This window comes from Mobula birostris, chromosome 21 (genome assembly GCF_030028105.1).
Source record: "Mobula birostris isolate sMobBir1 chromosome 21, sMobBir1.hap1, whole genome shotgun sequence".
Taxonomy (NCBI): Eukaryota; Metazoa; Chordata; class Chondrichthyes; order Myliobatiformes; family Myliobatidae; genus Mobula; species Mobula birostris.
The window spans coordinates 23,842,715-23,862,677 of NC_092390.1; the positions used below are offsets into that span (position 1 = coordinate 23,842,715).

At 43.2% G+C, this 19,963-nt stretch overlaps 1 protein-coding gene across 3 annotated transcripts in view; it reads left to right on the top strand.

The window, feature by feature from the left end:
• LOC140185675 (catenin alpha-3-like) overlaps window positions 1–19,963 on the top strand; it is a 1,719,142-nt gene that overhangs the window by 1,370,709 nt on the left and 328,470 nt on the right. For all 3 annotated transcript variants that reach the window (XM_072239175.1, XM_072239176.1, XM_072239177.1), the window contains one exon: window positions 18,023–18,223. In XM_072239175.1, the coding sequence (XP_072095276.1) occupies window positions 18,023–18,223 (201 nt within the window). The remainder of the gene's footprint in view (window positions 1–18,022; window positions 18,224–19,963) is intronic.

Sequence of the window (19,963 nt, forward strand, 5' to 3'; positions counted from 1 at the left end):
TGGTCTTGTGCATGAAATGGAGGAAACAAACACAGCAGCTGGACTCTGAAAGGGTAATTAACTATCTAGGGCTTTTCTGTGGATGGGGCTAAGATGTTGCTTGTACAAGTGAAACTCACAAACTGGATGAGGAAAATATTGTGTGAGGAGAAAAGCTTAAGCACAATGTAATTTACCTTTAAAAATATGCAATTGAAATAATTATTTAATTGTTTACTTTGTTTCCTTGTGTTTTTGTGTTTTGTTTATGATTTTAACACATCAATTTTTAAAAAATCAAATATTTTACTTGTTAATAATTTGAAAAATAGTTTTTTTGTAATTTATTTTTTATTGAAGTTCATTATCAAACAAACATTTCCATAAGACGTATTTCAGATACTGTACATATACATCATATAATCATATTTGTCACACATTTTCACATAATATTTATCTGAGGTATACACTTATAGAAAGAGAGGAAAGAAAGAACAATCGAAAGAAGAAAACTATGTACAAAGTAGGGAGTGATTTTTTTTTACAACATAGTCATTGACTTGTGAGAATAAAATCAGGCCTATGAGGTGTTATGTAGTTAAACCATTTTTCCCAGTATGAATCAAATTGTTCCAACTTATGATTAACAGATGCTGTTATCTTCTCCATTTTGTAAATATCCATTGTAATTTCCATCTATCAATGCCATAGAATCTGTTTTGACAGCCTAAGGGTTTAAAGGAAGGCTTAACCTGCTCTCAGATCAATTCTAGATCTAAGCCTTGTCAGATTTGTCAGGAAAGCCCTGCACTGTTCTGTTTCTTGTCAATAGTTGGACCCTGTTTTTCAACAAAGGACTACATTTGAGTAAGAAGAAGACTTCAAGACCTCTGGTAACTCCCTGGTCGAAGCATGATCCAATCTAGTCTTTGTAACTTTCTCTTGAGGGGGCTGTTCCACTTTATTATTCATAAGTAGAGAGCCACCAATCAGTTATTCTCACTGCGTTGCTTTGTAATTTCAAGTGGTAGGGCAACCTGGGGTCACACCAATGACTTGAAATATTCTGTGGCATGACTATTGTCCATTCTCCACTAACAGGAATTTTAGAGGTAGAAAATAATCAGGAGCTAATATCACCAAAGCCCTGAGCCTGCAACAGTGTGTGGAGTATTGCCTGTACAGCGATGGTGGCAATGCCTTATCTAATGGGAGGCTCAGATCTAAAATACGGGGGGAGACACTGAGTCCACCAATGCTAATGAAAACTATGTACTTAACTCTACCAGGGTAGCTCAGATAAAGATTAGTTTTGTTTGTCACATGTGCATCGAAACATTGAAATATACTGCACAGTGAAATGCCTTTGTTTCCGTCAAATCAAATCAGTGAGGTTTGTGCTGAGCAGCCCACAAGTGTTGCCACAATTCTGGCACCAACGCGGCATGCCCACATACACTAAGCCTGAGCTGTGCGCCTTTGGAACGTGGGAGGAAACCAAGTACCCAGCGGAAACCCACATAGGGAAAATGTACAAACATACAGTAGTGGGAATCCAACCCTCATCTTACTGAAAAATGCTGTAAAGTGATGCGCTAACCACAACGCTACTGTGCTGAGCCACAGACAAGAAAGCCACTAATATGCCCTGGTGTCCACTTGTCCGATACAGATCAGTAAGTTGCCTAATATGTACTTGCCTTTATCTGAGCATGTGTCGACATAAAGGCATCAGCTTGTTTGTGGTATATGCGAGAAAGAAAGTCATTAGTTGCACTTTCACAACTGTGATGAGCACAGGGAAAGAGGATTCAAGGATGAAATACAAACACTGATGAGGTCACAAGAGTGGATCAGATTTTTGTTTCCCATTCAGCTGGACGTGCCTAAGTTTTCAGGCATGGGGGAGCCAGGCAGCAAGCGTCCTGTTCCTTTCTCAAGTGCCACTTCAGTGACCAATGTCTCCAATTAATCATGCGTACCTGCTTCTGTGTCCATTCTGCACTCTGTTGACCACTCTGTGACCAATTCATCCTTTGCCATCCCATGACTTCTACCAGTGATTTCATTTGGGCTCTCGTGTTTTAACACAACATAGGTTCCTCCAAAGGCAACATTTTAAATTGTAGCATCATAGAGATCAGGTAATAATATTTTGCCTCACAGGCAATCTTTTAGTTGATATCTCCTGCTGTTGGTTTGTTAATGTATTTTAATATACACAAGCCTATTAGTTTTACTACAAATTGTATTTTGTGAAGTCTGTACACTTTATCAAAATGACAACTGTCTGTAAAGTCAGTGAACTCTATTTTCTTCTGGCTGGTGAGTGCAGCTTTCATCAGGCTTTGTGTCCAGGGAAAGCAGTCTTTCAGAGGAAATTGAATTACAGTAAAATTCTGATATTCTTCTATCTGACTATTTGTAAATCCTGGCAGTTTGGAATCCGGTTCACCATGCCCCAAGTCCCACACACCCTTCTATTTTCCAGAGCACTAGTTCCTACCTTCCCACTCTCCAGGAACCCAATTTGCACACTCCTTTCCATTCTCTGGAGACCCAGCTCCAGCTTTCCCTTTCATTCTTAGAATCAGAATCAGGTTTAGTGTCATCGGCATATTTGGGGGCAGCAGCACAAAGCAATACGTAATAATAGAGAGAAAACAACTGTGAATTACAGTAAGTATGTGTGTATAAATAGTTGAATTAAATAAGAAGTGTAAAAATAGAAATTAAAAAGTAGTGAGGTAGTGTTCACGGGTTCAATGTCCATTCAGAAACCGGATGGTAGAGGGGAAGAAGATGTTCCTGAATCGTCGAGTGTATGCCTTCCAGCCCTTGTACTTCCTTCTTGATGCTAGTAAGGAGAACAAGGCATGACCTGGGTGATGGGGGTCCTAGTGATGGATGCCACCTTTTGAAGCATCACTCCTTGAAGATGTCCTGGATGCTACGGAGGCTAGTGCCATGATGGAGCTGACTTTCCTGCTTTTCCTGGTTTTTCCTCCTTTTTCTTCCAGTCTCAGGGACTTAGTACCCATATACACTTTAAACTCATTTGGTTCTGTGTCTCATGCCCCCTTTTAACCTTCTGGGTTCTCTGGAACATTTATTATTGCACCTGGGGAATATTTTCAAAAACATGAATTAAAAGTATGTTGGAGTATTAATTGAAACCCATCCTATATTCCAGAAAATCTGCTTGACCACACCACTAAAGTCCCAATTGTGGCTGATTATCGGAGTATTACTCTCGTTTGAATTTTGTGTCACAGAAGGCAATTCAGCCCATTAGGTCAAGCAGAACCGTCGGACCCAGATTTAGATTCATTCTACTTGGAAACCACCAGTACAACCTCAGGATGTGCTGTGGGTAATTGTCACCACACATTCTGCTGCCAACTCTGTCCACCAGGCTCAGCAGAGCAACACAGAACACAGGTCGCAGCACAACAACAGCCTCCCACCCCCTCATGGTCCTCCACCCCCAGAATGGGCCTCAGAGTCAGGTTTGTTATCACGGACGTATGTCGTGACCTTTGTTGTCTTGCGACAGCAGTTCAGAAGAATACATAAAAATCCTGTAAATTTCAAGAAGAAATATATAAAACTAAAGAAGTAGTGCAAAAGGAGAGCAAAATGTGAGGTAGTTTTCATGAGTTCATGGTTAGTTCCAGACACTTGATGGTCGAGGGGAAGAAGCTGTTCCAGTCTCCAGGCTTTGTCTGTCGTATTGACTCCAGACCCTGGTAGCCCTTTGACTTATTCCCTCTCACATGCTTATCAAATCCATTTTGGTTCTTTGGCCACATAGCTGCATGAAGGGGTAGCTTTACTTTAAAGAGTTATTCCACAAGGAAACTGAAGCCCCAGCAGAATCCCACGTGACCGTGGAGAGAACTCGTCGGCTCCAAGCAAGCAGATTGAGCCCGTCTCGGAGCTCAAACTCCTGCGCGGCCATGCGGCAGCACCAGAACGGGGCCAGTCAATCCAGCTGGTCGGTGCCGCTGTTAATGATCCACACAGAATTCCTCTCTGCCAACTCAGAATGATGAATGTTTTCAGATGAGCAAGGCCGTGATTTAAAACAGAGCATGAACTTCCATAGAGGAAACAGTTTCTAAAAGATTCCATTTACCTCAAGCTGTCTCCATTTGGTTCCTCTGTCCATCAGCATGTCTTTTAAATGGTCATTTGTAAAATCCATGCATTTGGCAATGTGACAACTGTCAGCAGAGTCAGTGAACTAGCCCATTAGAAAGTGGAATGCTTTTCACTGGATGCTCAAACTGAGCACAGGCATACCTATATGAAACTACTGGGGTGCAGCGCACGCAATATTCTTCCTAAGCCATCCACTGCACCTGACTGTTGAAATTTGCCTGCCACAGTAACGTAGCAGTTAGCAAAATCCTATTACAGCTGGGGCCGTTCCGGCGTCTGGAGTTCAGTTCCGGCGCCAGTCTGTAAGGAGGCTCTTCACGTCCTTCCCGTGGAATGTGCGGGTTTTCTCCAGGTTTTCTCCATATTGTCCAGTTTTCTCCCACAACCCGAAGACGTAGTGGGTAGGTTAATTGGTCATTGTAAATTGTCCCGTGATAAGGTTAACCGGGTTTGCCGGAGATTGCTGGGGTGGCGTGGCTCGAAGGGCTGGAAGGACCTGTTCTGCTGTCTGTTTGATATTTCAGTAATGGTAGTTTGATCAAGCATTCTTGTTCATTTTGGTACTTGATCACAGATTATACGCAAAAGCACATGAATGGCAAACCTCATCATGCTATCATGTCAAGTGCATGCCTGGCTTACTGTCAAGAGCGAACTAACACTCGCATCTCTTGGGCTCCCGTATTGTTCTTGCAATTGGCTTGTACGTTTTAGAGTTACAAACCAAACATACTCCACGCCATATCACTAAATGTTTAAAAATAAATAAATAAATAAATAAATAAATAAAATATAATTTGTGGGCAGAAGTGGGGAAGAAGTTGTTTAGGAACATATTACCAAGATAATAAAAAACTGAAGAGGAACAAAAGACGTTCAGACAATTAATTCCCTTTATCTTCCTCTGTGTCATGTCAAGAAAGGGCTGAGGATGTTGGAAGTAGCAAAGGCAATGGGGCAAGACAATTTCCCAGCACTGAAAAACTGCACTCCAGAACCAACCGTCCCTCTAAAAAAGCTGTTCTAGGAAAGTTCCAACACTGGCAGCTACTTCTTAATGTGGGCGTTTGCCAGGGTGTGCCCTGTTCACAAACTGACTGATGGCAGCACAATCAGACCACCTGAATCAGCAGTGTAATGCTGGAAAATGCTTCCAGTAGTGATATTAAACAGCAGTTAGTAATTCATAGCTTATTCATGGGGCTACAGTCCACATTTTCCAAGTCGACTTCTCTTCAGACCTCGTAAATGTGGAAGGAAACCAACAGTCAGAGCCTTGAATCAATTCTTTCAGTCCAGGTGAAGGGTCTTGAGGAGTACATAGATAGGAAATTTTGGTGGGAAATGGGTCAAATACAGGCAAAGGGGGCCAGCTTAGGCTGGGATCGTGTCTGGCTTGGCATGAAGAGCCTGTTTCTGCACTGCGTGAATCTAAAACAGCCCTGATCCAAGCACAGAACTGAAATCCAGAGATGAGGTGAGAGTGACTGCCCTCGAGCTGGTGCCAAGGAGGCTGGAAAAACGAAAGATCCTGGGCCTCAGTGGGAAATAACTCCACTGTCTGAATCACAACTTGCACGTAGGAAGAAGGATTGAGGCAGATGAAGTTCAAGTTCAAGATTAATTGTCATTCAGCCACACATGAAATCACACACAGCACCTATAGCATATAGAGTTACATAGCAAAAAAAAACCATACAGTAACAAAAATGATATAGCCCAAGCACCAGAGTGTTATGGCCTGCAGATTGATGGTAGATTGGATGTTGTCCTGGAGCCATGTTTCTGCAAGAACAGGCCCGTAGCAGTCCTCATCATGCGCTGTTGGAGCTGCAGAGATAATGCAATCCAGATTGTCTTCTACCGAGCGAACACTGGAGAGCAGCACCCACAGGAGAGGCCAGCTCCAACTCAGTACAGACTCTAACACACCCACCACACCTCCGCTCTCTCCCACACTACCTCCAGCGTCTCCTCCCCTGGGCAGCTGCAACAGGTGACACACCCCCCCATCCCAGCATGAGGGCCTGGTCTGTGCTACAGCTGAGGCCACACAGCTCCCCTGCCGTAGCCCCACCGTTTCTTAAACCGCGCACCATCCCTGTGCACCGCCTCCGACACCTTCCTCATTGAGCGGCTGCAGCAGACGGCAACACTGTACACAATAAATCCAACTCCACCACTATCCAGCAACTGCAGTACTCGATGTTGTTAATACCCGGCACCGCCTTGCAGCATTCATGCGAGCCCCATATTCAAATTTCCTGAAGGATTCCACTCAGCCCAGCTAGTCCACCCTATTGCCAAGTCAATCCCATTCCCTCACTTAATTTCCTCTAACTGCTTCTCTCGCACTTCGCTGGAGGAACTCAGCAGGCCAGGCAGCATTTATAGGAAGGAGTAAGCAGTCAACGTTTCGGGCCAAGACCCTGTTTACTCTGTTTACTCGTTTCCATAGATGCTGCCTGGCCTGCTGAGTTCCTCCAGCACTTCTTATGTGTTGCTTGGATTTCCAGCATCTGCAGGTTTTCTCTTGTTTGTCTCTCACACTTTCATTTTTAAGACCGCCACCCTCTCCACCAAAGCTCCCACCCAGCCCTAAGCACCAGGTTTAATTAACCTACCAGCAGATCTTTGGTACGTGGGAGGAAATCAGAACACCAGGGGGAAACCTGCAAAGAAAAAAACATACAAACTCCACACAGACAGCACTGGAGGATAGAATTGAACTCGGGTAACTGAAGCAGACAGACGTTTTCTCAAACCATGCCACAAGATCTACAGGAGTTCCTTTGTCAGTGTCCACGGCCTAAGCACTTTCAGCTGTGTTTTTTTTCATGGCCTACCTTCCATCAAAAGGTCCAAAGTAGGTTGTTTGCTGATGATCTGATATGTAATTTCATTTGCAACTACTCAGGAAAAAGGCATTGTTCACTTCAAGGACAGCAAAACCCCAACAACATTCAAGAATAGGCTAATAAGTGGCAAGTAAAAATACTCTGCTTGAGGAATGATGACTGTAGAATTTTCCATATATTGCCAAAAGTCCACTCTTTGTCCATTCATTTTGCCCATTTGTCTCCCCTGAATACTCCCAGCCTCATGCTCACAACTCGCACTGCTCACTTCCATCAATCTTCGTTGCATCAGGATCTATTACATAATTCAAATTATTGACATATTTTGAGAACACGTGGGATCTCAGCACCAATTGCCATGGAACTCATTGGTTATATCTCCTATTCCAGAAATCACCCATTTATTCTAACTTATTGTTCTCTGTCCACTAAACAGTCTTAGTTCATGTCACTACATTTTATCCAGTTCCATTGTTCAATAATGTCCGGTGGATATGTTGCATTGTGTAAGTGTCTAAGTGTATTAGAGAGTGTGCCTTATGAGAATAGGTTGAGTGAACTTGGCCTTTTCTCCTTCGAGTGATGGAGGATGAGAGGTGACCTGATAGAGATGTACAAGATGATGAGAGGCATTGATTGTGTGGATAGTCAGGGGCTTTTTCCCAGGGCTGAAATGGCTGGCACAAGAGGGCACAGTTTTAAGGTGCTTGGAACTAAGTACAAAGGGGATGTCACACAGAGTGGTGGGTGTATGGAATGCTTTGCTGGCAGCAGTGGTAGAGGCAGGTACAATAGGGTCTTTAAGAGGCTCTTAGATAGGTACATGAAGCTCAGAAAAATAGAGAACTATGTGGTAGGGAAATTCTAGGCAGTCTCTGGAGTAGACTACATAGTCGACACAACATTGTGGGCCAAAGGGCCTGTAATGTGCTGTAGATTTCTATGTTCTACGTTGTATGTAAGATGTTCTCATAAGTCCTTCGAAATCCATTCAATTATAATTACCTATTTGTTGTATCAGCAGTAATCATAGGCTTCAATTTTGCCCCAAGTCAGTTTTAGCAGACGCCATAATTTGTCATCCTGTCTTGGTGTCATTGCGGCTACAGCTCTTTGAAGCTCTGGCCTTTAACTATACTAGTGAGGTAACTCTCTGGTTGGGGGGATTGCAGGTGAAATGATGGTGAGTGGCACTTCTTTCCACTCCTGTGAAATAAAAGAATGCCTTCTGTCTACATGACACAGTCTGTGACCTGTGTAACAGTATTCCCTGAATTTGCCTTTTGGGGGCCAAGTTATAACATGGATGCTGAAGTTAGCAACCAATAGACAAATTATTTGATATGAAAGCCTGTGATCAAGATTTACTAATACCAATTAAGTTCTAGAGACTATTAGCCAAATATCTGGGGGCAGGTGTAATGATTAGCCGAAATCTCAATCAAACCTGGACAAATGGGGTGGGAAGAAGTCTAGAGTGAGCCACAGAGATTTTGAAATAAACTAGACTGGATCTCCCCCAAGAGGACCACAACCTTCATGTTGGGCTTGGAGACTTGCGTGCTTGAGTGACTCAGAGAGCTACGCTGGCTGGACTCTGGGCCTTGTGCTTTGGCTCTTGGTAGGGTCACCTATGCCAAACAGGTCAGAGGGTAGAGGACAGAGTGAGAGTGGTCCAGGTTCAGGGGTTCAGCTCAGGGCTAACAACCCCGATAGGTCTAAAAACAATTGATATAGTAACAGCAATGAAGAATCCTTCTATATAGATGGAGATAGATGACCTACATTGTTGCCCTACATGCCAGTGGCATAATGGGCAGTACCTAAGGTTGGATCAAGAGAAATATGATGTTTTCCATTCAGAATCAGGTTTATTATCACCGGCATGTGACGTGAAATTTGTTAACTTAGCAGCAGCAGATCAATGCAATACATAATCTAGCAGAGAGAGAGTAAAACAAAATAAAATAAAACATAATAAATGAAGAAGTAAATGAAAGTAGATTATTTTTAAAAATGTGCAAAAACAGGAATACCGTATGCTTAAAAAAAGTGAAGTAGTGTCCAAAGGTTCAAAGTCCATTTAGAAATCAGGTGGCAGAGGGGAAGAAGCTGTTCCTGAATAGCTGAGTGTGTGCCTTCAGGTTTCTGTACGTCCTACCTGATGGTAACAGTGAGAAAAGGGCATGCCCTGGATACTGGAGATCTTTAATAATGGATGCTGTCTTTCTGAGACACTGCTTCCTAAAGATGTCCTGGGTACTTTGTAGGATAGTACCCAAGATGAAGCTGACTAGATTTACAACCTTCTGCAGCTTCTTTCGGTCCTGTGCAGTCATCCCTCCATACCAGACAGTGATGCAGCCTGTCAGAATGCTCTCCACGGTGCAACTACAGAAGTTTATGAGTGTATTTGTTGACACGCCAAATCGCTTCAAACTCCTAATAAAGTATAGCCGCTGCCTTGCCTTCTTCTTGACTACATTGATATGTTGGGACCAGGTTAGACCCTCCGAGATCTTGACACCTTGGAACTTGAAGCTGCTCACTCTCTCTACTTCTGATCCCTCTGTGAGGATTGGTACGTGTTCTTACCCTTACCCTTCCTGAAGTCCACAATCAGCTCTTTTGTCTTACTGATGTTAAGTGCCAGGTTGTTGCTGCAGCACTATTCCACTAGTTGGCATATCTCACTCCTGTACGCCCCCTCGTCACCACCTGAGATTCTACCAACAATGGTTGTATTGTCGGCAAATTTGTAGATGGTGTTTGAGCTATGCCTAGCCACACAGTCAAGTGTATACAGAGAGTAGAGCAGTGGGCTAAGCACACACCCCTGAGGTGCGCCATTGTTGATCGTCAGTAAAGAGGATATTTTATTACCAAACCACACAGACTGTGGTCTTCCGGTTAAAAAGTCGAGGTTCCAGTTACAGAGGAAGATACAGAGGCCCAGGTTCTGCAACTTCTCAATCAGGATTGTGGGAATGATGGTATTAAATGCTGAGCTATAGTCAATGAACAGCATCCTGACGTAGGTGTTTGTGTTGTCTAGGTGGTCTAAAGCCGTGTGAGGAGCCATGGAGATTGTGTCTGCCGTTGACCTATTGTGACGACAGACAAATTGCAATGGGTCCAGGTCCTTGCGGAGGCAGGAGTTCAGTCTAGTCATGACCAACTTCTCAAAGCATTTCATCACTGTCGATGTGAGTGCTACTGGGCGATAGTCATTAAGGCAGCTCACATTATTCTTCTTTGGCACTGGTATTTATTGTTGCCTTTTTGAAGCAAGTAGATACTTCTGCCCGTAGCAGTGAGAGGTCGAAAATGTCCTTGAATACTCCCACTAGTTGGCTGGCACAGGTTTTCAAAGCCTTACTCCATCAGGACCTTCTGCCTTACGAGGGTTCACTCTCTTTAAAGACAGCCTAACATCAGCCCCTGAGACACAGATCACAAGGTTATCAGGTGCAGCAGGGATCCTCACAGCTGTAGTTGTGTTCTTCCTTTCAAAGCGTGCATAGAAGGCGTTGAGTTCATCTGGTCGTGAAGCATCGCTGCCATTCATACTATTGGGTTTCGCTTTGTGGGAGGTAATGCCTTGCAGTCCCTGCCAGAGTTGCCGTGCATCTGATATCACCTCCAACTGTGTTTGAAATTGTCCCTTCACTGCTGAAATAGCCCTCTGCAAATCACACCTGGTTTTCTGGTAAAGGCCTGGGTTGCCGGACTTGAATGCCACAGATCTAGCCTTCAGCAGACATTGTACCTTCTGGTTCATCGACGGCCTTTAGTTTGAGAATGTACAGTCAGTCTTTGTAGGCACACAGACGGTAACAACTACACTAAGTATTAACACTGAAACAGAGTGGGATAACTTTTCTGTGTCCTTGCAGTTGGAATTATTTATCTTTCCAGCTACTGCAGAATTCAATTTTATGTTTAAAAGAGAAAAAATCACAATTGCAGTCGGTTCAGGAAGTCTTGGTCTGTTGTTGTCCATTATTGTCTTAGTGCAGGGTCTTCAGTGGTTTGTCTAATTAATCTTCCATTAGCATTTCAATCTGTTTGAAATAAGTTATTTCTCTAACCTGTTATCTCCCAGGGACTGAAGACCAGATGTAGTCTTCAGGTGTACGCCATTCAGTAGATGGATATAATTGCAAAATACATGCAGAAAAGAGATTGTTTCTAACATAGCACCCTGTGCTTAGTAGTAGAGCTATTACGACTTGATGTTTCAATCCCTATGGTAAGTCGGCACTCTCGATGTTGACAGTGAGCTTGGAGTGGTGACAAGGAAGGTAGGTACGTCATCGGGGTCATCACGTGGGCACCATCCTTCTTTGACGTTTCATTGATAAGCCCACGACGTCTCCAGAGAGCTCAGCAGTGCTACCTGGTGTCCCAGTTACACTCCCCTCGGTTCCACACCCTCCTGTCTTCATCTTGCAACCCAGTTGCTGTCTTTCCTTTTAATCCAAATCCAATTGCTGCTTTCTTCTGCTGCATTTGACAAGGACTTGATTGCTTGTTGGAGGGAGTGACCCCTCACACCCATCTTCTTCAATAGACTGGTCGTAGATGTAGCAACAAATCCCCTGCATCCCACTTCTACAGGGAAAATCTTGGTCTTCCAGCCATTCTGGGCAGCTTCAGTTGCCAGTTCAGAGTACTTGTTCTTTTTCCTCTCATAAGCTTCTTCAACACCATCTTCCTATGGTATTGTCAATTCCACAACATATGCCAACTTGACTGTTGTGGACCACAGGACCATGTCTGGCCAGAGTGTTGTAGCCGCAATGTCTGGGGGAAACACAAACTTATTTTCCAAGTCCACGTCCATTTTCCAATCCCGAGCAACCTGCAGAATGATTATATCTTTTGATGTTATATGGTGCTCTGAAGGTTGGCCTGCTGGTACAAATCATGCTGATGTTTGTGGGAGAGCATTTGTGGTGATTCGCCTCTGTTCCAAGATTGATGCCAGCTGTCTGAGAACTTGGTTATGCCACCAAGTGTACCGCCCCTGGGTGAGGCTCGTGGTGCATCCTGTTAAAATGTGCCTTAGTGATCCGGGTGCTTGACAAAGAGAGCAAGCGGGGTCTTCTCCCCACCATTGGTTCAGGTTCTGGGGTGCAGGTTGGAGGTCATAAGTGGCTCTGATGACAAAACTTAGCTGAGATCCCTCCATCTCCCAGATGTCACGCCAGCTAAGTTTTCTCTTTTCCAGACTCTCCCAATTAGTCCATTGGCCCTGTTTGGCCATTGAGACTGCCCTGGCGTGTCGCTCTGCCTCCTCCTGTCTTCTCAACTCCTCCACCACGAGCCGATTTTAAATTCAAATGTTCCAACTAATATATTGGCTTTATGGCTAAGGATGTGGTAAGTGTGGCTCTCTCTGCCTAAAGTCGCCACGGTTTTTAGCTCTTGACTCAGTTGTTCTTTTACTTTATGCAAAGTCCATGAGTTGTTTCTGGATATAGTTGACTCAGTGGGCAAATCCCTGCACAGTGCTGAGGTCTGAAACTGCATCATCAGGCCAGGTAGATGGTCTGGAGCAAGACCTGCCTGTGAGACTGCCGAGAAAACTTCTGATTGATGCCCAACTCCTGACCTTCCTTCTGTGTTCATTCAAAGACCGTCAAAGAATTAAACAGCAAAACATAAAAGTAGTTAAAGTAAAATTTTCTCAAGAGTATTGCAAAACAAATCAACAAAACCTTATTACAAACAAAAACCTACATTGTTACCTTTCTCTCTGCCAACTGTTCCATGAATGGTCTCTCAAACCTGTGCCAGATCCATCGTGGCATGAAATCGCAGGTGAGTTTCCCAGCCAAAGTGTGTGGAAGTTCCAGCAAGACTGTGCTCTGCTGCCTGGCTCTGAGTGAAATCCAGCAACTAAGCTTCAGGATGGACTTGCTGTCAGGAATCCGTCCGCAACTTTTAAGCGGTTCCTCGATCGGATACGCACATCAGGCTCAGACTTGTTGCCATTTTCATGGATATACGTCAGCACTTTGCTCTAAAACCACTGTAAGTGAGGTGAATATAAAGTTTTTAAGAAGTTGATTATTGTGAGGAAGACAGGGACGTGATTTGTCGATAAGATATAAAAAGTGGAATAGACAGAAGCTTCTGAGCGACATGAACATTGCTTTAGACCTCATGATTGAAAAACTATTTTCTCCATTACCCATTGTGCTGTAATGTTGCAGCTGCCATAAACCTACTATGAATTATTTGGCTTTACTTTACGCCATTCTGGGCTCACTATGACTGATGTGAAGCTCAGTGCAATTGTGTTTGGCTTTGGTCATCGATAGGGTACATACTCTCAATACCTTGTAGAATAGAGGCATAAATCAAGCAGAGAGAAAGGATAGAAATGACTAATATGAGGGGCATAGTTTTAAGGTGATTGGAAGAAAGTATAAGGGGAATGACAGAGCTAGGTGTTTTTTAACACAAAGAGTGGTGGGTACTTGGAACACCCTACTAGATACATTAAGGATGTTTAAAAGACTCTTAGAAAGGCACATGGATGATATAAAACTGGAAGGCTATGTAGGAGGGAAAGATGAGATTGATTTTAGAATTGGTTAAGAGGTCGGCACAACATTGTGGGCTGAAGGGCCAGTAATTTGCTGTAAATTCCTATGTTCTGTCATTGTGACAGCAACTTTCACTTCCAGAGACAGGGATAATAGACAATAGACAATAGGTGCGGAAGTGGACCATTTGGCCCTTCGAGCCTGCACCGCCATTCTGAGATCATGGCTGATCATCTACTATCAATACCCAGTTCCTGCCTTGTCCCCATATCCCTTGATTCCCCTATCCATAAGATACCCATCTAGCTTCTTCTTCCAGAGAATTGGCCTCCACTGCCTTCTGAGGCAGCACATTCCACACCTCCACAACTCTCTGGGAGAAGAAGTTCCTCCTCAACTCTGTCCTAAATGACCTACCCCTTATTCTTAAACCATGATCTCTGGTACTGGACTCTCCCAGCATCTGGAACATATTTCCCGCCTCTATCTTGTCCAATCCCTTAATAATATTATATGTCTCAATCAGATCCCCCCTCAATCTCCTTAATTCCAGCGTGTACAAGCCCAGTCTCTCTAACCTCTCTGTGTAAGACAGTCCGGACATCCCAGGAATTAACCTAGTGAACCTACACTGCACCTCCTCCACAGCCAGGATGTCCTTCCTTAACCCTGGAGACCAAAACTGCACACAATACTCCAGATGTGGTCTCACCAGGGCCCTGTACAAATGCAAAAGTATTTCCTTGCTTTTGTACTCAATTCCCTTTGTAATAAAGGTCAACATTCCATTAGCCTTCTTCATTGCCTGCTGCACTTGCTCATTCACCTTCAGAGACTGATGAACAAGTACTCCTAGATCTCTTTGTATTTCTCCCTTACCTAACTCCACACCTTTCAGATAATAATCTGCCTTCCTGTTCTTGCTCCCAAACTGAATAACCTCACACTTATTCACATTAAACACCATCTGCCAAGTTTCTGCCCACTCACCCAGCCTATCCAAGTCACCTTGAATTCTCCTAACATCCTCATCACATGTCACACTGCCACCCAGCTTAGTATCATCAGCAAACTTGCTGATGTTATTCACAATGCCTTCCTCTAAATCATTGACGTAAATCGTAAACAGCTCTGGTCCCAATACCGAGCCCTGTGGCACCCCACTAGTCACCACCTGCCATTCTGAGAAACACCCATTCACTGCTACCCTTTGCTTTCTATCTGCCAACCAGTTTTCTATCCATGTCAATATCCTCCCCACAATGCCATGAGCTCTGATTTTACCCACCAATCTCCTATGTGGTATCTTATCAAATGCCTTCTGAAAGTCAAGGTACACCACATCCACTGGATCTCCCGCGTCTATCTTCCTGGTTACATCTTCAAAAAACTCCAATAGATTAGTCAAGCATGATTTGCCCTTGGTAAATCCATGCTGGCTCAGCCCAATCCTATCACTGCTATCAAGATATGCCGCTATTTCATCTTTAATAATGGACTCTAGCGTCTTCCCCACTACTGATGTTAGGCTAACAGGGCGATAGTTCTCTGTTTTCTCCCTCCCTCTTTTCTTAAAAAGTGGGATAACATTAGCCATTCACCAATCCTCAGGAACTGATCCTGAATCTAAGGAACATTGGAAAATGATCACCAATGCATCTGCAATTTCCAGAGCCACCTCCTTTAGTACCCTAGGATGCAGACCATCTGGACCTGGGGATTTGTTAGCCTTCAGTCCCATCAGTCTACTCATCACTGTTTCCTTCCTAATGTCAATTTGTTTCAGTTCCTCTGTTACCCTATGTCCTTGGCCCATCCATACATCTGGGAGATTGCTTGTGTCTTCCCTAGTGAAGACAGATCCAAAGTACTTATTAAATTCGTCTGCCATTTCTCTGTTTCCCAAAACAATTTCTCCCAATTCATTCTTCAAGGGTCCAACATGTTCTTAACTATCTTCCTTCTCTTCACATACCTAAAAAACTTTTGCTATCCTCCTTTATATTCCTAGCTAGCTTGCATTCATACCTCATTTTTTCTCCTCATATAGCCTTTTTATTTAAGTTCTGTTGCTCCTTAAAAATTTCCCAATCATCCGTCTTCCCACTCATCTTAGCTCTGTTATACTTCTCTTTTAATGCTATGCTATCTCTGACTTCATTTGTCAACCACTGTGGCCACTTTCCCCCCTTTGAATCTTTCCTTCTCCGGGGGATGAACTGATTTTGCATCTTGTGCATTATTCCCAAGAATACCTGCCATTGCTGTTCCACTGTCTTTTCTGCTAGGATATCCGACCAGTCAACTTTGGCCAGCTCCTCCCTCATGGCTCCATAGTCTCCTTTGTTCAACAGCAATACTGACACTTCTGATCTGCCCTTATCCCTCTCAACTTGCAGAGAAAAACTTATCATATTATGGTCACTACCTCCTAATGGCTCCTTTACTTCAAGATCCTGTTCATTGCACAACACTAAATTCAGAATAGCCTTATCCCTGGTCGGCTCTCGTACAAGCTGCTCCAAAAATGCATCCCGTAGGCACTCTACAAACTCCCTATCCTGGGGTCCAGTACCAACCTGATTTCCCAGTTCACCTGCATGTTGAAATCCCCCATAACTTCTGTGACATATAAATACACGACAATAACTACACGAGGGGGAAGAGAATTACAAAGTGTGGGTCCAACCGGACAGCCAAAAGCCTGGGTGTAGTAGTGTGAACCTGTGTATTTTACAAAAGTCTTTGCAAAAAATAGGTGGTGAATGAGCACTGACATCACAGTAAAGAGTGTAAAGAAATGGAAATAATAAAGACAGCTGAAGGGGGCATAAACTAAGGGTGTAGCATTTTCAAAATGATATAAATTACCAGGCTTGGATAAAATGCTCAAAAGAAGCAAAGAAGTAAATAGTAGAGGCTCTGACTAGCATTTTCCAACACTCCTTTGAGGAGATAATAACAGTTGATGAGAGGGGAACATTTGATGAATATATGGAATTAGCCAAATAGCTCTCGGGATCCAAGAGAAGTTGAAACTTGAATGAAAGGTTTTCTTCTCTTCTCCTCACCTGCCCATCACCTCCCTCTGGTGCTCCTCCTTTCCTTGCTACCATCATCCACTCTTCTCTCCTATCAAATTCAATACTCAGCTTTTTACCTCTTCCACTTACCACCTCCCAGCTAATTTCAACCCCCTTTCCCAAGCACCTACTTTCCCCTCACAGACAAGAGAAAAGTCTGCAGATGCTGGAAATCCAAGCAACACACACAGAATGCTGGAGGAGCTCAGCAGCAGGCCAGGCAGCATCTATGGAAAAGAATACAGTCGACATTTCAGGCTGAGACCCTTCATCAGACTTGATGAAAGGTCTCAGCCTAAAACGTCAACCATTTACTCTTTTCCATAGATGCTGCCTGGCCTGCTGAGTTCTTCCAGCATTTTATGTGTGTTACTTTCCCCTCACTTGCTTTCACCTATCATTTGCAACTTGTACTCCTTCCTCTCCCACATCTTCCTATAGGCCTTTTCCCTAGTCTTCTCCAGTTCAGGTGAGCGATCTCCACCCAAAATAGCAATTGTTCATTCCCCTTCATAGATGCTGCCTGAACTGCTGAGATCCCCCAGCAGTTTGTGTTTGTTCCTTTGTACTAATGGAACACATATGAGTTTTCCTTGAATTTGCCTGCTGGCAGTTTCCCATGCAATTTCTACTTCCGTAATTGTCTCCTAAATTTCTCAAATGCACTGTATGTACTCCAGGCATTTTATTATGTTAAACTCATGGTGTCCATCTCAAACCATAGGCTTCCATTTTCCACTTTATCACCAACTCCTGTGGGAGAGGGTGTTCTCTTTCCTCCAGTCCGTATACAACAACTCCTCACGCCTTGCCCCCTGTCCATCTGCACATTACTTGTTCCCTTAACCCTTTAGATTCTGTTTTCTGACAGTTCTATTATTTGGTACTTGTTAGATATCTTTACAAGATATGTGCACAAAATTAATCAAAGATATTCCACATTTATTTCCATTCTTAACTCACAAGACGGAAGAATAAGAATGACTCCAAACCACGCTGACACCAGGATGAAGTAAATCAAAATGTCTTTTGTTTTTCCTCAACAGTATGCCTTATGCTTAATATCACACCTTGTTTTTTCCCAATGGCAGCATCTATTAAAGTTTTGAATGGGACCAGGAAATACGTTGTGCCAAACTCATCCATAGACCCTTATAACCAGCACTTTGGTAATTCATTGATCACAATATTTAAGATCGGATCCTACTTTAGAATGAAAGGCTAGAGGGGAAACCTGCAGTGCACATCACTGCACACTTTCTCAAAAATGTAGGTCCTAATCAGCTGCATTCATTATGTGTCATGCAAATGAGGGATGCTAATCAGCTTTACGCGCGTTGAAATTTGATTACCGATCTTTCCCCCGTATTTTGTTTTCCAGAAAGTCATATTCTAGAAGATGTGAATAACTGCATCATCTCTTTGAGGGAGAAGGATCCTGATACCCTGGATTGCGTCGCAGGGGCAATTCGAGGGCGGGCTGCTAGGGTTGCCCACATTGTCAGTTGTGAGATGGAAAACTACGAGCCTGGAGTCTACACTGAAAGTGTGATGAGAAGTGTCCAGTACCTGGAGGAATTTGGTAGGTGCCTTTCACTTCACCTTTGAGGAATCATGAGCATTTCACCCAAAATATTCCTTCAATTCTCTACTCCATTTCAAAATTTTAGTTGGGTTTTCCTTCTTTACCTTGGTCGTACTTTACCTAGAGTAATTGTAACAAAGCAGAACTACGATGGAGTACTCCAGTAGTGACATGGACGCCTGCACTTTCCTCCATATATTTGAATAGTACGTTCAAAGAATTTCTGGACGGAATAGTGAAAGTAAATTGAAGTATTTATACTGATGAATTGTACTGTGGAGCAGGTAGCTTGTTGAAATGGGTTAATATCAGTACAAAAATTGCAAAGGAAATGTCACATCAGCTCATAATAGCACAAGTGCTCCCTAGGTTCTCAGAATCATATAGCATTGAAAGAGGTCCTTCTACCAACCGAGTCCATGCTAGCCCTCAAACACCCACATATACCAATCTGACACTAACTCAGTTTAGTCTGCCTGCATTCTCATCATCTGCCCACTCCCTCCCCCCACCTCACCCCGCTCCCCTGTTCCGACCTTCTGCACATTAACAATAATTCGTGATGGTCAGCTACCCTTCTGATCTGCACATTTTGGGATGTGGGTGGAAACACATGTAAGCTGGAGGATACCGACCCAGTCACAAGGATAATGTCTGAGGTCGAGAGGTGGCACTGGTCAGAATTAAAACTGTGTTATTGAAGTTGTGATGCACATTCTCTGGCCATAAATCAGCAAGCACATTCTTTCTTCATTTTCTTATAGAGTTGGCTCTAATTATGTAGAAATTTGTGTGAAGTGTTAATCTAAATTAAGCAATAATTCTAAGGTTAAGGTATTAAGGTGTTTGAGTGTTTCCAATGTAGTACAATGTAAAATCAAGTGTCCCAGCTTTTGTCTGTATTTCAGTAAAGTAAACCGGGCCTGCAATCAGTTTGCAGACTGAGCTGGTAATCAAGTTGTAATTAAGCAGCTGATCCAGGCCAAATACAGGCTATTATCAGAAAAGAGAAAAACATTTAATGAACGTCTTTTTTCAAGTAAACTTGTGCGAGCTCGTTTGATTTGAAAATCAAGCAGGAAGCAAATCTGTTAACTGATTTTCTTCTGATAAAAGACTTTTTTCTAACAAGCTGACAGAAAGCAAGTCAGTCTTCTATACCTCCAGATTTCAATTCTGTAAAATAATTTATTTAAATAAAAGATAATTAGGATGTCTGGGAATCTGGAGTTTAGCTGGAGTGTTTTTTAAGGGATTTTTGTACAGTGTGAATTTCCGCCTTCACCTTCACTGTAAGCTTTTTTGTTGATACGTTTATCTGTCAAGCCTTTGAACAAAGGCTAAATATGTCAGGCCGACTGCAGGGAAAGTGAAGGATCCTTCAATCAGTGTAGTATTGGTAATGAGCTACAGATGCAGTGCTTTTCCAAATGGATTTCAAAATACCTCTTCTTTGCTTTGACAAAATTGATTGATGTTTGTGCCTGTGGGAAATTGAATGCTGCAAAGAAAATTAAGCAACTGGGGTATTTTTAAATTGTGAAATATAGAGCATTGCTTAATTTGTTGTGACAGGTATTTCTGTCTTTACTTGTTAATTGCGAAACATTAGAGGAGAGCACAAAATTGGATAACCTGTCATCCCATTATAGAATACATGCCCTGGCACTAGCTCTGTTTCAGCGGTGAGGCAAAGTGCTGCTTCAGCCCCTATGCAATTCTTTACTTACAGCAGGT